The following is a 19,607-nucleotide window of genomic DNA, read 5'->3' on the forward strand; positions in this document are numbered from 1 at the left end:
ATATCATGTGCCCAAATCCTGAGGTCACAGCCCTACATGTGTAACATGAGCCTTTGCACAGAACAACAGATGGTTTCAGCAGCCTTGTGCCAGAGGTGTTGAAAGATGAAGATCCCCCACCTCCGCCTCCTCTCCCAGCCAAAAATGCCAATAGTTGCTGTCAGCAGAATTTCACAAAATGCTCAAACACCTGTATAAAAATCCATTATATTTACACAATTAGGAATCTTAGGTTTAGTCCCTAGGGTATGTAAGCAGTGTGGAGATACAGCAGTGTCCCTGGGACGATCGGCCAGCAGTTATCAGGTCAGTCAATTCCTCCCAGGACGGCTGTGGCCAGGACAGCAGCTGTCTGTTCTAGTTGTTATCTTCTCAGGAAAAATGCCTGGCCTTGTGTCCCATACCTCTCCTCATTCCAGTGTTGCTATTTTTGTGACCCTACTGTCTTGAAATCACTGCTTCCAGCTATAGAGAAGGAGCAAGTGGCACCAAGTACTATTTCACCTGGGAAATGGTGTCTTTTCCCATTTTCTGGCACAAGTATTGAGTTCATCTGTTCCACTCCTGGCCCTGAATTTATTCTTGGAAAAGCAGCCTGGTGACTTCTTTCAATGCTAATATCAGTGTTTATGGCATAGATTGTGTGCCTTTGGGCAAACTGAAATTAGTGAGGCCTGTATGAGTTTCAGGCTGTCTGTCCAGCCCCTACAAGGCAATAGAGTTCAGTGCTGGTCTGTAACTCCCATGAAGTGCAGAGGTTGCACCAGTATACTGCTTTGTGAGGACTCCTGTGCTGACCTGCCTATGTTTTTCTCTCTCTGATCTCACTCTGTTGTGGTATTTTAGACTTTCCTCTTGTCCTAACTGGAGTTTCTGGTTGTTCCCATCATCACTAGTCTGCGTGACCTCCATCACATGCTATATTCCTGCCCTGGTAATGCTAATAGACTGAGACATGCACCTCTCTCTCACATCTCTCTGTCTTCAGGACTGCAACATTTTCTCTGTAGAGCAAGTTCAAACCACAAATGCTCCAGTGCTTTCTGCAACTTCTTGTTTTCTCTCTCTGCAACTATAGCCCACATTCATTTCTTGCAAGTCCCAATTAGAACTGGTAAAGTGTTTCCTTCCTTCATGCTGAATCTGTCATTTAGTGCATCACAATAACAAAGCTGTGGCTGCCTTGTCCCAGCACAGCTCAGCTGGAGCCCAAGCAGATGCCAACACTGGGAGGCACAGCCCACCAGCATGCACAGAGCTGCTGCCCACCATGGGCAAGGGTTCTGCCTGCCTTGGCTGCAGGGTATGAGCTCCCCAGTCCCTACCTCTGCCATGCTACTGGCAGCCTCAGAAGGGGTGGCAGGAGGGTGCCAGGTCCTGTTCAGGTGCTGCTGACCTGGGGAGGAGTGGCTGTCAGGCAGTGTTGGGATTCCTGCTCTGTGGGGAGACTCACAGAAGTTGTCAGAGTTGCTCTGCAGTAGGATTGGTGTGCCCAGGTCAGCCCTGCTCTGCAAACACTCAGGGAGTCGGAGAAATGGGTTGCTGCCTGTGTGGAATGCACGCCTGGCAGAGGGATCTGGGTAGGTGGAATTTTTTCAATCCTCTCTGGATGAAGAAAGGAGAGCCAAGACCAACACCCCAGTGTTCACATACTCTAAACAGCTCTCCCTACTTCTTAAGGGGACTGGCTAAATTTTGAAAACGGGACTGTGTGAGGAAATAAGAAATAAAAATACAAGAGTAAGATTTATTAATAATTCCTGTTAAATCAAATCTAAAAATTTGTTTTAGGATGAACAAGGGTAATTCTTTTCAAAGCTGATCTTATTTAAAAGATCTCATATGGAACACCATGCCACATGTGTGATGATGCAATTATCAGTCATGGACACTCCACAGTGTATAGAGCAATGTCAGAGCCAATTTTCCACAACTCCTGACACCTAAAATAAAAGTGTTTGTGCAAAACATTTGTTTCATGTAACTAGTTCCCTTACATTGTGAGGAGAGTGATCAGTATCTCCAGACAGTGATTCTTCTGATCTGTTGATAGTAACAAAATTAGAGAAGACAAATTTTACCTTTACAGGCCCTATGGTATAGGGGCCCTACTGTATAAATATGTGCTATATAGGCTACAGGGGTTCACCCTTTTGGGCAAATAAAACAGTGATGTTGCTGCAGAAAACTCAGTAATGAAGGAAGCAATAACCAAGTTTTAATCTTGTTTTAAAGAGAAATTGACCCTGTAGTGGCAGCAATCAGGGATGGAGATGAAAAAGCAGTATGCAACATGATGAAATCAGGAAAAAACCTTTCTGTACCTAATAAGGATGGCTGGATACCCCTCCACGAAGCTGCATACTATGGCCAAGTGGGCTGCCTGAGCCTGTTGCAAAAAGGTCAGTGAAGTTTAAACCAACTAATTACAAAAGGGAAAAGAACACAAATAAACTAAAAGGCCAAATTATCAATATTTCAATCCTAGCCTGGGGCTGTGTATGAAGTGTCTTTCCAACTTCCCTGCCTGTATATTAATTTCACCTTCTCTTGGAAAGTGGGTTTCCAGACTGAAGCCTCTAAAAATAACGATATTTGGGAGAAAGTGATACAGGATAGATTCTGCCAAGCCCTGGATTTCCCACGCTCAGGCCTTGAAGCAGAGCTCTCTCCTGTTATGAGCTGCTTGGATGCTGCAAGCTGACAGGAACAATCCCACTTTCCCCTGGGGGAGGATCCAACCCAGCATCTCTTTGCTGATTCTTGAAGTTAATTACTGTAGTTTGTTTTCAAACTTCAGGTGAAGAACAATTGCTCAACAACTTTCTGCATCATTAGTGGCCAAAGCTGAACATTTTAATTTAAACTGAAGACAGGTTTCAATACTCAACCTGAGTTATAGTAACATTATATTAGTATACATTATATATATATACATTAGTGTATATATAATATATCTATTGTACTATATGCATTAGTATATTCCTAACTTACACTGCTTATGGAAATGAATAAACAATAAAAACTGAAACCCTCAGGGATTTAGAAGGGTGCTGGTGCTGCGGATACTTGAGCACTACATGCCACAATGACTTTGGGCTCACCGTTGCTCCACAGCGTACCCAGGCACCATCGACCAGCGCACCCTCAACGAGGAGACAGCTCTGTACCTGGCCACCAGCCGGGGCAACCTGGACTGCCTGCTCACCCTGCTGCAGGCTGGCGCCGAGCCCGACATCTCCAACAAGGCCAGAGAAACGCCGCTCTACAAAGGTGAGGAGCTGCTCCTGCAGGCATGCACAGCTCTGCTGGCACCACCAGGCAGAACTGCAGGATCACTCGTGATGAGGTGCTGAAAGGCAGTGATTAGCTCTGGATTTCTGCTTTCCTGTGATGGTCCTCTATCTCCTATGCCTGACCTGCCATGCCATGGCCTTTATCTCATCCTGTCTCTGCAGACAGGAGCAGCAGCTGTCCTGTGATGGGGTGCTGAGGGTGAGGGACATTCTCAGTAGGGCCCTAAGCACAGGCTGGCTGCACAATGTCCCAGACTTACAGAAAGCTGGCCAGGGAAGCACTATGTATGCTCTGATGAACAGTAGGGCCTAAGTAGCTGCTAGATGTGCAAGCACAGTGACTGTAGACATGCCAGTGATTCATACACTATGGGGGTCAGGCCACGCTGTGTGCTATAGGAGAGTCATAAAGTTATAAACAATTCAGTGAGGTAGATAAACTATTTAACACAGACATATTACTTTGCTGCTGATTGGACAGAACACTTCTTTTAGCAGACTAGCAATATATCCATGATATCACAAACACTCAGAGGAGACGTCTCACACCTTCATGTCCAACCTCCTTTGCTTCTGCCATGACAGTTTTTAGCACTCTAAAACATTAAAAACATATATTACAGGTTTAAACAGCAATCTTGCTCCAACTTTGGATGCCTAGCATTACAGCTGCTTTTAACATGATTTTGGTTTAAAATTCTGGCTTTTAGTTGATCAAGGAAAAGCTGTTCACCTGTCCATTAAAGACACAGTAATGGTTGCAGTAGTAGTAGTAGTACTCATAGTAATAATAATCACAACAACAATGATATGAAAACACCCTTTAGCCAGAGAACTGTTACGAAGAATGAGCTAGCCTTGATGCAGTATCTTCTACACTATCCTCCAACAACAACAACAAAGAGTTAAAAAGACTGTCATAACAAAATAGTCATCCCTCACATTAAATCAAATTAAACTCTGCAGAGCTATGGATAGATAATTACAGAAATGTCTAATTATATAGTTGCTTTCAGTATATGAGTGACATCTGTTTATGGAGAAGAAAACTATGGAGCTATTGCTAAGAAGAATCAGAACTAAAAGGTGGAACCTCTGTGAGAAAAAGACACTATTATTTCAAGAAAAAAACTAATTGCTGTGAAATGTGCTTCTCTTCTGTACAACAGATGCTAATTGGGGTTTTTCAAGGTAGCTACTCATCCTATGTATCTTTAGGTTGGAGTCCTGCCATTAAGGTGCAGAGGAGGCCCCAAGATTTGGGATTCAAAAAGCTGTGGGCAAATTGGTAGAATAAAAATCAACAAAATGCTATTAATTATTAAGAAATTATATTTAGCTCAGGATGGTCCTGAACTATAAATTGAACTATAAATTGAGAAAGTTGTTGGTTTGAGCTTTTTATATTTTCTTGTCTACATGGAGTTTTATCTGCAGTCCATGGCAGTAAGATGAAGAGTCTGTTTGCACAGAATTTGGAAAGAAAGTGTTCAGATCACGTGATTTCTCTAAGTTATTTGTTCTTCATAAATTACTTCCTGTACCTTATCACCTCACTGTGTCCCTGAGGTTTCCTGTTGGTACAAATGTGCTAGGCCAGATTCCCCCAGTACCAGACATGACCCAAGCCCTACACAGGACACTTAGCCAGGTCTAGTTGAAGACTGGCTTCACTGTCACATCCTTTCTGAGCCTCAGACAATGTCACTTGGCAGCAGCCTTTGCTCTCATTAGACCTAAATGGATCTCTGGTCTTACCACGGCCTACTCGTATGATATTGCCTTGGGCTGCATGAAACAGATACACAACACCCAGAATATTTTCAAAAGCTGCCGTTCTCTTCCTGTTTTTCTAAAACAGCTTGTGAGCGCAAGAATGCAGAGGCTGCAAGACTCCTGGTGCAGTACAATGCAGATACCAACCATCGCTGCAACCGAGGATGGACCGCTCTCCATGAGGCTGTCTCCCGCAATGACCTGGAGATCATGGATATCCTTGTGAAAGGGGGTGCCAAGATTGAGTCAGCAAATGCCTACGGGATCACCTCTTTGTTTGTGGCAGCTGAGAGTGGGCAGTTGGAAGCTCTGAGATACCTTGCAAGATGTGGTGAGTACAGCTTTCATGCATCTTTTCATTTAATTCTTAATAATTCATAGTTTCCAGGTAATTCTCCCTGGCTCAGTTTTTGTCTCTGGAGGCCAGGCCTAGCCTGCAGAGGCACTAAGTCCCTGCTGCTCCTGATGCTGGAACTGGGTGGGGTCTTTCACAGAGCATCATCTAGACACACGTTCTTCTTCAGCATTCATTCATGATCACCTACTTTGAGAAGTCATGTGGTGCTGTCTGACTGCATTTCCTAATAGCTTTTAAACCCATACTGCTACACACATGTAGCCTAAAATCCAGTCAGTCATAAAAGGCAGCTTCAGGTGGTAATAGATGGCAGAAGTTGAATTTCAGCCAAACCATCTGCTCGTGAACATGTGCAGTGATGGGCAAGGTTAGCTGTCCTCATAATGTATCCTCTGAAAACAGATAAAAGTACTACTGTAGAGTTTATGGGTTTATCAAATAGAAGCAGACTTTCTTTCCCTATGTGTAAATGTTCAAACATATTAAACAGAGTGAATATTAATCTAATTTACACTAAACCTATCATTTACTGCTCCAGTCATGTAAAACATCTTTACAATAAGCACAATACACTTCACTACTATTCTGAGGCGTATATAATTTTCACAATGAACTAATATCTTCAATGTATGTAAGACTTGGGTCCTGCACTTGCAAAACAAGAGTTTACCAGTGAGGAAGATAAGAAAAAGTTTTGAAAAAAATAGTATGATTAAGAAAGATATGAGAGTTGGGAAACAAAAAATGCGCTTTGCTGCCCAGCTAGTCTTGTCAGAGAGTTTTGTATGACCAGTTAGTCCATCATGCTGCCTATGACTTAAGAAACTAAGCCAGAATGTGATTTGTGTTTTAAATTAGATAGATATTAAGATTTCCTTAAAGTGCATTTTTGAAAAAAATACACAAGAAAAAGTCCAATAAAACTGTCCAGTTGTTTCAAGCCCTGAAAAGCTCTTCTGAGCATCCCAGGAATGATATAATTCATTGCTTATGATGAGCAATTTTCATAATAAAAAGGGTTTCTTTCTCATTAGGAACACAGTCCTGTGTTATGTTTTGTTACTGTAATTCTCCTGATGTTTCCAGCTACAACATCTTCAAAGGGCCAAACACAACACAGATGTTTCAGCTTAGGGTGAGAGCCCAGGGAAATGTTCTCATTGGCAGGGAGTTTTCAGGATCAAACAGAAGACTGATCAGTTTCTTTATTGCAGTTTAGAAGCAAAACTCCAGTGAACTGACATTCCCATTTAGGATACACATAGAGCAGCCTTCTTGAGAACACCATACAATATATGACAGCCAAAATCCAGGCTGAAGGTCCTTAAATACCTACAACAAAAACAGCTAGATTCCATATTGTTTATGGCAAAAAAGTGTTGTCTTGGTTTATACTTGCATGTTATTTATTAAGCAAAAGTACACATTAGAGTTCAAGAAGGAAATTACTAAATAGTCTAGTAGTTAGTTGGTAATATTTATCTTTTTTGTAGTAAAACTTACCATTTGAAGCCTAACTACAACCCTCATGAAGTGAAGAGATACGGCCTCAAGTGCTGAGTTTTGAAATGCAATGTTCATTGATTAGGGCACTCCCAAATAAAACCTGTTTAGAATTGTTGATCAACACTATGCAGATGTCATTTTATAGACTATTATTTTAGCTTGGATACATACTAAAATTAAAAAGAAGTATAAATACTATAAATCTGTGTAATACTTACAGTGTGACTATATAGAGTAAAAATTAGAAATATAAATAAATATATAGCATAAATAAATATCCATAGAATTTTGGAGAGCACCTATTGAGATAGTCTAATCCAAATTCCTGCTCAGGAATAGTATATATATATAGTGTAAACACATAAATATTAATGGAATTACTGTGTTTGAAGGAAAGGCCATGCCATATAAAGAACAGCTCATTTAATTTTTTTTTACCTTTGAGCTGAATGGAGCCTGGATTCATGATTGGGACCTAACAATTGCCACCCATGATAAACTGTCCCTCATAAAATTCTCATCATATTATAAACCAATGTAAATCTATGATATAAGTGTATATAACTGATATGACTGTGCCACCTGTGATATGACCGTGTTCACATCCTCATCCAGCACATTTCATAGCTCCAGTGTCATGGAAATATAAGTGTTCATTCAAAGTATGTTTGTCCCATCTAATTTTAACCTTTTGGTGCTAAAAGGTTTCCTTCCTTCCTAGGTGCTGATATAAATACACAAGCCAGTGATAACGCCTCTGCCCTTTATGAAGCCTGTAAAAATGGACATGTGCCCATTGTGGAGTTTCTTTTGTCCCAAGGAGCAGATGCTAACAAAGCCAATAAGGATGGCCTGTTACCTCTTCACATAGCAGCCAAAAAAGGGATTTGCGAGTAAGTTTTAGTCAGTTTAGTGGTTTCTTCTTTTAGACAAGAATCCAAAGTCCTTACAACAAGGAGAATGTAATGTCCCAGAACCAGTTCTGAGCAATGTGAGCAAAGCAGGTAGCAGCTGACAAGTGGCTTTCTGCTTGCAGAGCTCAGGCTGGAGAGCGTGTTTGGAGGCTGGGATGGGATGGGGTGAGCAGCAATGCTCAAGGGTGAAAGATTCCTTTAATTTTACCAAGGCATCATCTTTACAGCTAAATAACATCATGTATCTTAAGTGGATTAAACTGAAGTCCTCAAAATATTAGTAAAATATAATAGAAAAAGTATTAATAGCCCTTGCAGCATGGTTTGTAATAATTTTCCTACACGGGCCCATTGTGATTCTTCTGCACAAGCAGAAGATGCTGGATTTGTCTCTGGTGTGTTCAGGTTTTAATAACAATAATTCAGTTGCTGACAGCAGGAAGAGGTTAAGTGAATCTCTAGAGCATTAGTGAGATTGTCACTAGAATATGGTGTCCAGTTCTGATATCCTTCCTTTCAGAAACATTTCAGGAAATTGTAAAGGCCTCAGAAAGGAAGGACAAGAATTTCTCATGGTCTAAAAAATAGATTTTATTAGTGAGTGATCAAATATCTCTTATTTGTAACAGATAATTTCATAAAAAGACCCACTGTTTTCTTTCTGAAATTAAATGTGTTTGGGACAGAGCTGAGCACAATTTTTAAACAGGGAGACAAGTAACTAGTGGAAAAAATAAGCAGAAATCAGGTAGAATTACCAGTCCTCTGAAACAGAGATTTTTCTAGGAAAGTGACAAACTCTATATGATAAAGAATATGATAAGCAATATCAATTTAGAAGATGCTGTCTGGGGATGGGATGTTGCACTGTCATATAAGTAGTAACCTGGGACATTGCAGGATGCCCCTGAGCCTGAACTCCATAGCATTTACTTCTGATCCTAGAGCAAGTTTTAGTTCCTGCTTTTAATCCCTCACTGCTGGAAAAGCGAGTGACATACAGGTAATTTTTCATTGTAGTAACAGATCCCTTTAGGGACTGTAGAGGATCCCTCTGACTATCACAGTTTCTACCAAAATATTTCTACAACAGGCAAAGGAGAGTGTCTGTCCAACTGCAATGACTGGTTCTGGACAGGACAGCAATCTTTGCAGTGAACTGCTCAAGTAGATTCCTACATATTTCACAGTATCTGAGGAATAAAAGCTTTTAACATCACTACTCCTTCCCATAATGTTTTTCTTTCTAGCATTTAGGTTTGTTTGGGAATGCCAATTAAGCTTCTCAAATCACTTTGATAGACCTGAAGATATTAATTTTCTGTAGTTGGAGTAGGCCTGGTTCCTTGTGCAAGCTGTGTATTCTAGAGGGCAACTCAGTGTCAACTTATGTAACAGGTTTATACACTTACATCATGTACATGAATACACTGCACTGACTAATACATGCATGATTCAAAATTTTCTCCAGGATTATAAAGTTATAAAGTCATTTTCGTGTGAGAGAGACAGAACTCAGCTTCAGTTGTTCACTGTCTAAAAAGTTTCTCTGAAAGTGCAGTAAGTTGATCTCAAATATATAGAGTATGGGCCAGCTCTCTGAATATTTCCCTCCCCTCAAGTAGTCTCACACTCTGACCTGATAAGAAATTTGCAAACTCCACAACTCGAATTTACCCCTGGGTTATGAAAGGAAGGGCCTGATTCAGGGCTCATATCCATTTTCCCCAACCACCAGCAGCATAAATGAGACCAGAATTTAGTTCAAACTGTGTTCCTTCACTTGTAAAAGACTGAGCACAAATTTTGTGCATAACTGCTGCAAACTAAGTAGAAAAGAAAGACAAAAGAAAAATATATTCTCTTATAAATATTTATCTAAATGACAAAACTTTAGCCTGTTTGGCTGATCATTCTTAATTCCTCGGGTATTCAGTAAAATAACACCCTTCATGGTGACCTCTGTATTCCTGCAGATTTAGTACGTAATTCTGCAGGAATTCCACACTTCAACTTTTTGCCAGAGCACGAAGGCTCCCTACCATCAAAAAGCCAAGAATGTGGTCCCAGGGCTCAACTGTCAACTCTTGTTTCTTGGTGTTTGTTTATTTTAAATGACACCTTGTCAATACTGACCTGAAATTAATAAGGATCATCTCATAAGCTGCAAGCAGTAATTTAACTCTTTCCCCCTTAGAACTGAGATGTTGAAAAGGGAAGACTTCATGAAGTGTGGGCAGACTTATTAAGTGAATACAAGTCAGTAAACACTTGGCATGCTCACACTGAGGATACCGTGCCTCCTCCTAAATATAACCTTTAACAAATAGAAAACACAGAAGCAGGTGTCAGGGATTAGGGAAATCTTGGCACTATTTAAAAACTGTACATGAAGCTTGTTCCTGTGACAGAGATGGGATGTGATCTGACTTGTCTGGCCTTGGCTGCCTTCACTTGAGTTGCATTCTCCCTCTAGAGAAACAGGAAATGCTCCAGAGGCACCATATTACTGAACTGACCCACTTTTGAGTGTGAGAAAGAGACACAGGTTCAAGCTACACAATTAAACTGGTAACAATTTGATGCTTCCTGCTTGTCATACCAAAATAAATGTGGGGTACAAAATAAATGTGTGTACTGAGCTCTAGGACACTGCAGCAATGCAGAGCCTCAGCGTGGCACCCGTGCAGCGAGGTTCAGGTTCCCCTTGCAGACAGAAATGATGCAGTGCCTCTTTAACTCAGATGTGAAGAGCTGGCTGAAGCACATATGCTGGAGGGAAAGAACAAAACAGACCCTTAAATCTTCAAAACATTTGATCATGGGATGAGTAATGCTGGTACTTGGCGTAGTGTCCTCACAGTGCTCTGTGCCCTTTTTGTTATTAGGCTCTTACAGAACATTTGCTGAGGGTGGGAAGTTGCCAGCTCACCAGCACCCAAACCTCCTGCTCCCTGGCAAGTGCCACAGTGCTGGAAAATTAGTGTGACTGCTTGGAGAAAAAAATAAGTGCTTAATTTCCCAAGATATTTACATAATTTTAAAAGCCTTTTTGTTTAAAAATTAGATGTTGTAGATGTAACTTGGAGACATCAACAGTCCATCACATAAATAGGAACATAATCCTGTAAAATTACATCTTCAACCATTATTTCAGATCCTAGGAGTGCTGGAGGCTCAGAATTTCACAGGATCACAAGATTATCACAGACAAAAGTTTTACTGGCTTAGTTCATGATGTAAATATATATTTGAGGTCCCAGTGTTGGGACTAGCCATTGCAGTCAAGCTGAAGATATGCAGCATTTTAAAGGAGACACACTACATGGTAGGAAACTGAGCTTTGCATGTTTGGGTGTCACCAGAGCTGTTGACTGCTAGGTAGAGTAGTCTGCATGGGAGGAAAGGAGGTGGAGAAGGTGTGCATGGCTTCCCAGCTCACACAAGCTCCTATTTAAGATATCCCCCTCTACACAGGTATTGCAAAGGGAGTGTGGGCAACTCCTGACTCAGCAGGCAGACTCAGGCTGGATGATCTGTAGGCTCTTTCTAAAAGTAAGTTTTCCTTCAGGTGACTTGTCTGTATCTACAGAATCAGCCTAGGGCCTTGGATATATCACCCAACTTTATAAGCAGGAAAATAAGGTTTAACCCATAGGGTTGGTCCTGCAGCTCCATTGACATCTGTACAGACATAAAAATGATCATGGATTTGTGACTGCAGGGCTCCAGTGCATCATATATTTGAAATTAATATTAAATATTAGAGCACATTAATTAAGACCACAACACACTTTATAATAGCAGTCCCTCATTACTGGAGTTTAGGACTTGGCTGCACACTTTTTGTCCCTCAGCTGAAACATTGAAACCAGCCTGGAAAATATTTTTACTTCTTTTTCTCTCTTTTACTAATGGTCTTTCTGGCTCCCTGTGTTCTGGGATGGACATTGATAGCCCCATGAATTTACCACAGCCAAAAGCCGCACAGTGAAGGCCCGCAGGATAAGGATCAATGCAGGGTAATAAATGAATTGTAAAATCTAATAGGGAAGGCCTGGGAACCAAATCTGTAGTTTGTCCTAGCTCTGTTCTGTCTGCTGTCAAGCTTATTACTATGGCTGTGACCCACAAGACCTGCAAGCACTTTGTGTTGGCACCCTTCTCTGCTGAGCAGTAAAGCAAAACCTGCAAAGGGGAGATACATTCTCTCTGCTGTACCTCAGGCTGGAGGTTGTGCACCTTTTCCTCCAGTCCTACCCATAGCATGATGATGAAGGTGCAGAATACCTGGTAGTGCAGAATATCTGGTAGTGCAGAATATCTGGTAGTTCCTGGCTGGTCGTCTGCCATCTGGGCCGTGGAACCCACAAGAAGTTACAACAGGGTGGGTGAGTGCCAGCATGTCACCTCTTCCATTGTAACTGCCCCTGTAGCTGCCATTACATCACAGGAACTGGGTGATAATCTCAAAAAAATGTGTTTCTCCGTGAAAGAGGAAGGTCAAACAACTCATATTTTTGGCAAGGTCAGTGCACAGGGAGTTGCTGACAGGTTTGAGGTTTGCAGTCTGGTTTCTATGAGCTGTTCCTGTGCCTGAGTTAGCAGGCTCTGCCTTACGGGTACAATCATAAAGCTATGAATAAAGCTTGCTGCAGGGTTGTGGATCCCCTAGAGCTCACTGCTGCTCACTGAGTCTCCTCCTGGCAGGATTGTCTCCATGCTGATCCCCGTGACCAGCCGCACCCGTGTCAAGCGTAGTGGCATCAGCCCCCTGCACTTAGCGGCCGAGCGCAACAACGACGATATCCTGGAAGAGCTGATCGATGCTGGCTACGAGGTCAACACTGCCCTCTCTGATGAACGATCCTGCCTTTATGAGGACAGACGCACAACCCCACTCTATTTTGCTGTTTTTAACAACAACATCTACGCCACAGAGCTGCTGCTGCAAGCCGGAGCCAATCCCAATGTTGACCTCATTAACCCATTGCTCATCTCCATCCGCCACGGCTGCCTGAAGACCATGAAATTGCTTCTTGACCATGGGGCAAACATTGACGCCTACATATCAAGTCATCCCACCACGTTTCCAGCTACCATCATGTTTTCAATGAAGTACCTTTCCGTGCTGAAGTACCTCCTGGATCTGGGCTGTGACGCAGGTTCCTGTTTTGAGTGTCAGTACGGAAATGGCCCACACCCTGCATTAAATTACAGGCGGGAAAGACTTAATGATCCTCAGGTGACCAGGGAGCCAGCAGTAGTACAGGTAAGCACTGCCTAGTCTACCCACAGGACTTCTAAGGGTATCTCCTACCAGTGGATTTTTACAACATCCAACTTTTTTGTGAGAGAAAATTTCATGATCCCTACTTTATTTACAGAAAAAAAGGCTCAATATGAGCCAGAAAACATTCCAAGTTTGTGTCCAATGACTGCAGCAGGGTAGGCAACAGCCACTGTGGCCATAGCTTGAATTTACAGTGAATTTTAGCCATCTTAACATTCTTACCAACAGTTCTACAATGCTCTTTTCCTCTGGACCTGAGGTGCCAGGAGTGAGGCATATTCTCTTGACAAACATATGGTGTTAGCATATGGGAGTTAGAAACTTTTTTTAACTTGCCCTGTAGGGTTTGTTTTGTCTAACAGAATTTTAGCTACTGGTTACATGAAAACAGTCTAGTGCTTCACTTTGAGGGTAAACTAGTGAATGTGAACAACTGCAGTTTCTGAGTCTACTGGAAAAGCAGTCATGGAGAGAGAGCATGAATTATTAGGTTAGCTATGTAACAGAGTTATATTTGAAGATTTCACAAGAGAATAGGAAATTTAGGTGCAAGTTTCATATCTTCAAAGCCACTTATAAGCTTTAGATATCTACATTTTATACATGTATCTTTGCAGGCCTTTCTAAAATGCAGCTGGGGTTAGCTTCCACTGAGCTGGAATAGGACTTTCAATCCCTTAAAGGACTTTGCAGAATCTCAAATTATACTTTTTTCTGATTTCTGTATCTCCTCTCCTTCCAATGTATCTCAAAACCTAATGCTCCATTCAAAATTTGCAGTTTTTCAACATGCTAGACAAAAATGAAATCTCAACATAGCAGTTTTTCTATTTTGCAAAAAGTCAGGGAAGAAATCAATCAGTTCCTATCTAGTTTAAGTGCAGCTTTGAGAGATTCAGCAGAATCCCAAAGGTATGGTTACCAATATGTGGAAAGAATAAAGGAAAACATTAAATGATCCTAGGAAATCTTGACCTTTTCATCAGTCATGTCTTCCAAAAGACTTTACTCTCAGGTAACATATCTGGGGGAAGAAAAACGACCAAAAAGAAAATCTTACAGAGAGAATTTTAAGAGTCCTTCACAATAATCTCTTATCTTAAAAAGGGCTTTACTCTCAAGAGTCTTTTGTCACAACAAAATTTATCCAGTATACCATATTTTTTGTCAAAGAAAAAATTATAAAATACATCATCTTTAGTTCTTGATCTGTGATATGGTAGCACACTGAGAGAACAGAGAGATGGAATTCCAAAACAAGTAGACAGTGTTTGTCTGTGGTATCCTAGCCAAAACCAGTTCCTTCTGGATCTCACCTGAAACTATTACCTAAGAAAATATTAGGTCACTCACAAAGAGTCATTGCCTCAAAGGTCACACCATATGAGGCAGAGATAGCAAAAATTGTATAAACATTTTTCTGTATCGAGAGGGAAAGCAGTGAGGAGAGATGCACACATGAAAAAAAAAAAAAAAAAGTAATCCCTTCCCTCTAATATTGTTTTTATTTGCTTTTACTGATAGGATTTGAGCTCATAAAAGTGGCTTCTGTGGTAGCTTCATGATATGTAGTTATGATATGGTTTATATTCTGAAATATGGAGGATCTTATGAAACTACAACCTTCTCCACACAAGGGATGTTCTTTTTCTATTTTTTTTGTGTAAGATTACATCAGGATAATAAATCTAAATGATTAGTCTTTATAAAGGCTACGAAGTAATGTAACTGGATTTGGAAAATGCACAAATATAAATCATAACTGATGCTACTAAATTAATGTGTCCCGGAGAGAGTGAACACAGAGAAATGGTTTCTGGCTCCTGCAGCTTTGCGGAGCCGCGGCTGATGGCGGGCAGGCGGGACGGGCAGAGCCGCGCGCTGCCGCCAGAGGGCGCCCGGGCTCCTGCCGGGGCCGCAGCCCAGCGCCCCGGGCCGGTCCCCTGCCGCCTGCCGCCGTGCCGTCCTTTCTCTTTATTTCGCTACGCTTATTTTCCTGTGTTTTGAAACGTGTTTATTCCAGAAGATGTTTTTGTAAGCTGAGCTTGTGAACAGGGAAGAGAGAAAAAGGCAGGCAGGGTCTCTTGTGGACACAAGAAGAAAGCAAGTAAGATGCAGTGTTTATGGCCCTGCATGTGTCTTCATTTCAACTCCCCTTGCAAGGAGGTGTTAGTGCAGGTGCCCAGTCCGTGTCTCGCACGGTAACTGCATGGCAGTGACACAAACTCTGCAGAGTGACAGACAGACATGCAAAACTGCACTCCCTATAAGCAGCCCAGGTAGGAAACTGTGGGTTGTCCACCGCCATCCTTCTGATTACTGTCTCTAGTTGTCCTGGGAAACATTACATGGTGATGTTCGGTGAAAAATAAGAGTCAGAAAAGTAGTAAACACATCTGTGAATGCTCTCACCTTGAACAAAATAACCTTATTTTCTGCAGCTCTATTTTACTAGGTGAACTAATAAAATTTTACTTCTGAATAAGAGTATTCACACAAGAGTTTAATAATGTTGAGTTAGGACTCCTGCATGAATAATCAAATTTGATCAAGTTAAAGGAATTTAAACTGAGAGAGCTTTAAGATAGTGCATTTTCTTTCCTGTTTGTTGTGGGCTTAGGAGGTGTCTGCAGACAGTCTGAGTGACTAAGTTGATGGATGGTGCTTCAGCCACCATCATTCAATAGGGTTCTGCCATGTGCCTGAGTTCTTATCCACACGATTTAATTAATTTTAAACTTCCTGACTGCTTCCATGCAGATTATGTCCCCAGATAACTTCATCATATGCAGTGTCCTAAGAGAGACAGATGAAACTGACTGGTATAAGATACTGGTATTTAGATTAAAGTGGGCAGATTTTTTCTTTAAATGAGACAGCTTGAAGTAAAGTTCTTAAATCTGCTCTTCAGTATCTCCATAAGAAGCCCTCCATACAATGAATTTAGGTACTCTGCAGCTTACACTGGAGACAATATAAAATGTGCATGATCCAGGACTGAGTAAGGAAGGCACCCGCTATTAGGCCCAGGATAGTTCTTACATGAGTGAGTAAAGCACCCAGGGATTTATCTGTGTAGAGATTTCTCCAGACTTGTTTCTAGTCAGATGTTTGGTCCCCCAGAGCTGCAGATACTAGCAGGTTCACAAGAAGCAGGAGGTGCTGCATTCTTCTGAATCTCTCTCTTTCCCTAGGACTCCGTTTTGCCCCACAGGGCCCAAGAGAAGAAAGGACCCAGCAAGCTATGTTACAGGGCCCTAGACAGCATGGCCCTTTCAGCAGCCCCTGACTAGCTTGGGGCAAAGTTCCTCTGCCCTTGCATTTCTGTAGAAGTAGGATCTTAGGACTTGCAAACAATTCAGCATTATTCCATGCTCCAGGGATTTGCCAGGGATTTGTGTCATCCTGTGATTGCAAAGAGGGAGTTCTACCCTCAGCTGGAAAAGAACAGGCTTTAGTTGAAGTTTCCTGAAGGGAAACCGGTGATTGCCCTCACATCTGGTAGGAGCAGGGTACCATCAAAGCTGTCAGGGCTATTGCAATTGCTGTTTCCACAAGTGCATTTATATCCCACTGATGGTAGTCCATCTGTTTTTCCTTAAAGTTTTGTGAAATGGTGTCTACTCCAGAGATAAGTCGCTGGGCTGGGCCGATCATCGATGTCCTTCTGGATTATGTGGGTAATGTGCAGCTCTGTTCCCGTCTCAAGGAGCATATTGACAGCTATGAGGACTGGGCTGTCATTAAAGAAAAAGCAGGTATGGTCTCCCAGAAAAGATTCTGGCACAAATAGTCCCACTGTTGGATTCAAAACCCCAGTCACCACCTCCTCTTAGTATTCATCCAATAACCTTGAAATCTTTGAAAGGATTTCTCTTCTGTGACTGACCAGTTATAAGGGTCAGAAATTTCTGGGGTGTCCCCTGGGGTGTGAAATGCACAACAGCCATTGATCAGACCCACTGGGAATGAGCACAGCAGTGCAGAAATGCACATTTGGATGTAGCTGGGGTTCACTCAGATCAGAACAGGTGGGCAGCACAGCCATCTCCACAGCAGCCTAGCAGGCAACAGTGGCCTTAAAAGCCTTTTTAACACTCTCCTAATATCCTTTTCCTCAGGAAAAAGTCTTTCATGGATACTATCGAAATAATTTTTCTGGCACCAAGCTAAATTTGGTAGCAATTGCATTTATTTTCAGTGGGAAGGCTGAACACTTTGAAATTACTTGTTTAAATCCTCCTAGAAAGCCCATTGCTATGGCTGAGATGGGTACAGCACCCTATCCTCCAGGCTCACATCCTTCCCCATGTCATGCCTCAGAGTTCTGTCACCAATCCCAAACTTATTATCCCTTCATTACAGAAAAAAAACATTTTTTCATTCTTCCTTCTCCCATTTTCCTCCTGTCACTGTCCTGCCCAAGCTGAGCTCAAGTCTCTTAAGTTAAAACCTGTCCTGCTCATGTTTCTGACCCCGCCTGTCTTTCAGAACCTCCACGGTCTCTTTCCCATCTTTGCCGCATCAAGGTACGGAGCCTGGTTGGAAGAAACCGCATTAAACTGCTCGACACCCTGCCCCTGCCAGACAGACTGATCCGCTATTTACAGCACGACTACTCGCAGTGACCCCAGGCACGCTGGATACGCAGCAGCTTCCCCAGTGGCACCCAGTGTCACCCATGGCACAGGTGCGCCCTGGGGAGGAATTGCTGCTGGCTTGGTCAAGCACCCTCCCACGACTAATCTAAGAGAAATGTGCTTTTGAAGCATGAGTGAGAAGAAAATGGAGGAGACAGCTAACATAGGAGACTGCTGTTAGGTTTTTCAAGAGAAAACACATACAATTCACCTCAGACGTTAGTCTGCAAAGAAGAGACGAAAGGCAATACTGACAAATGAATAGTGCTGAAGCAAGTATCAGTGAGGAACTCAAAAGTGTCCTAAAGCTGTGGTGGACCTTAGCATCCTTGCCGTGGTCACAATTCAGAACGTGTCAAGAATCAATGTGTTTGGGAAAACAATCACATTACCTTCACCAACTGAGATTTTAATTGTAGTTTCTATTCTATTGTTTGGATTTCTGTGTTGGTTGCTAATTCTCTGATATTTTGACACCACCTTGCTAACACCTTTACTTCTTTTTTTGTACCTTTCTTATTAAGGACTTGATTTATGAACCTTCAAATCTCAGAACTCTTTAATAGACTAAAATCCAGAAAAGCTGAATCCTTTAAAAGTCAAGGAAACATTTATTTAAGGAGGATGGAAGAATTGTATTTGCACATAGTGAATACAGTTCCTTATGTATCGTATTTGCAATAGGAAGTACGTGAAATTTTGCATGAGAGAATTTCCTAGACTGGGGATTTGAAAACAACCCTTGGCTCTTTGGTATTTTTGGTGTAAATTAGAAATAGCTGCACTGTAAACATTAGATTTATGCTTTCATGAAGCTGGTGTCAGAACAGAGCAAAGCCCTAGAGGAGCAGGAACAGAGAGTGATGTGAAGGAAAGAGGCAATACTGCTGAACCAACTTATTCTCTTCCTTCCTCAGAAGATCTTATCTCTATAAAACCCAGCCTCTCCAACCTCCTTGGACATCTGTGGCTGTAACAATACCATGACTGAAAGAAAGAGAAGTTATTTCAAAGTAATTGAATTCAAACTGAAAAATTTATGGAAATGAATACCCAGAATTAGGTGTCCAGATCTTTATTCAGGTGCCTAAACAATGCCAAGTTGCTTGCACCAGGTGTTGTTCAACTTAAACCAGGGAAATAATATTCAGTATGAGATATTACTGAGGCTGAATAAAAAATCTCAGAATTTAGCCCTGAATTTTATGACTTTGAAAGTTTTGAAGTATCTATCATCTTCCTTTGACACTGATGAAAGTTATTATCTCAGCTTCTTTGAAAATTAGGTCACCTATTTACAGCTCAGATCTACAACTGATTTATGGCAGCTTAACAAGTCACCATCTATCTGCTGAACCACTATAATTGTCCGTGAAATTCTTTTATTGAAGTTTTTAACAAGTCACATTCCCTCACAGCTGGGGAGACCAAGGACCCCATGAACAGTTATTGGCAGAGACTACAGATCACTTGACAGGTGTGACTTGCTGAACTGCTTTGATGAGTGCTTTATTCCTTACTCGGCACCTAAGAAAGAATGGAAGAAACTAAATTTGGGACTACATCTTTGCAGATCTTATGCTAGAAGCACACTCCTTACCTTAGGTGGCAGAGGAGCTGTGCATCATGGTCTGCTTGGAGTCCCCAACAGAGACCTTACAGATCTGGTTTTGTTTGTTGATCTGCATACCATCCATGGAGTATGACAGAAATCTAAGTAGGAAAAATACATTGCACTGAGTTTTATTTGTGTGGAGTTTTATATCTTAACACAGGACTGAAGTGTATTGCACAAATATAAGTAATACAATCTGTCTGGGCATA

The 19,607-nt window shown here is 41.7% G+C and overlaps 1 protein-coding gene across 3 annotated transcripts in view; it reads left to right on the plus strand.

The window, feature by feature from the left end:
- Nucleotides 1–19,607, plus strand: part of ASB2 (ankyrin repeat and SOCS box containing 2) — a 44,900-nt gene extending 25,293 nt beyond the window's left edge. For all 3 annotated transcript variants that reach the window (XM_021541305.3, XM_021541302.3, XM_021541303.3), the window contains 7 exons: nt 2,236–2,402; nt 3,118–3,273; nt 5,158–5,403; nt 7,658–7,829; nt 12,561–13,122; nt 16,748–16,901; nt 17,635–19,607. In XM_021541305.3, the coding sequence (XP_021396980.2) occupies nt 2,236–2,402; nt 3,118–3,273; nt 5,158–5,403; nt 7,658–7,829; nt 12,561–13,122; nt 16,748–16,901; nt 17,635–17,771 (1,594 nt within the window). In that variant the 3' untranslated portion in view covers nt 17,772–19,607. The remainder of the gene's footprint in view (nt 1–2,235; nt 2,403–3,117; nt 3,274–5,157; nt 5,404–7,657; nt 7,830–12,560; nt 13,123–16,747; nt 16,902–17,634) is intronic.

Source organism: Lonchura striata, chromosome 6 (genome assembly GCF_046129695.1).
Source record: "Lonchura striata isolate bLonStr1 chromosome 6, bLonStr1.mat, whole genome shotgun sequence".
NCBI lineage: Eukaryota > Metazoa > Chordata > Aves > Passeriformes > Estrildidae > Lonchura > Lonchura striata.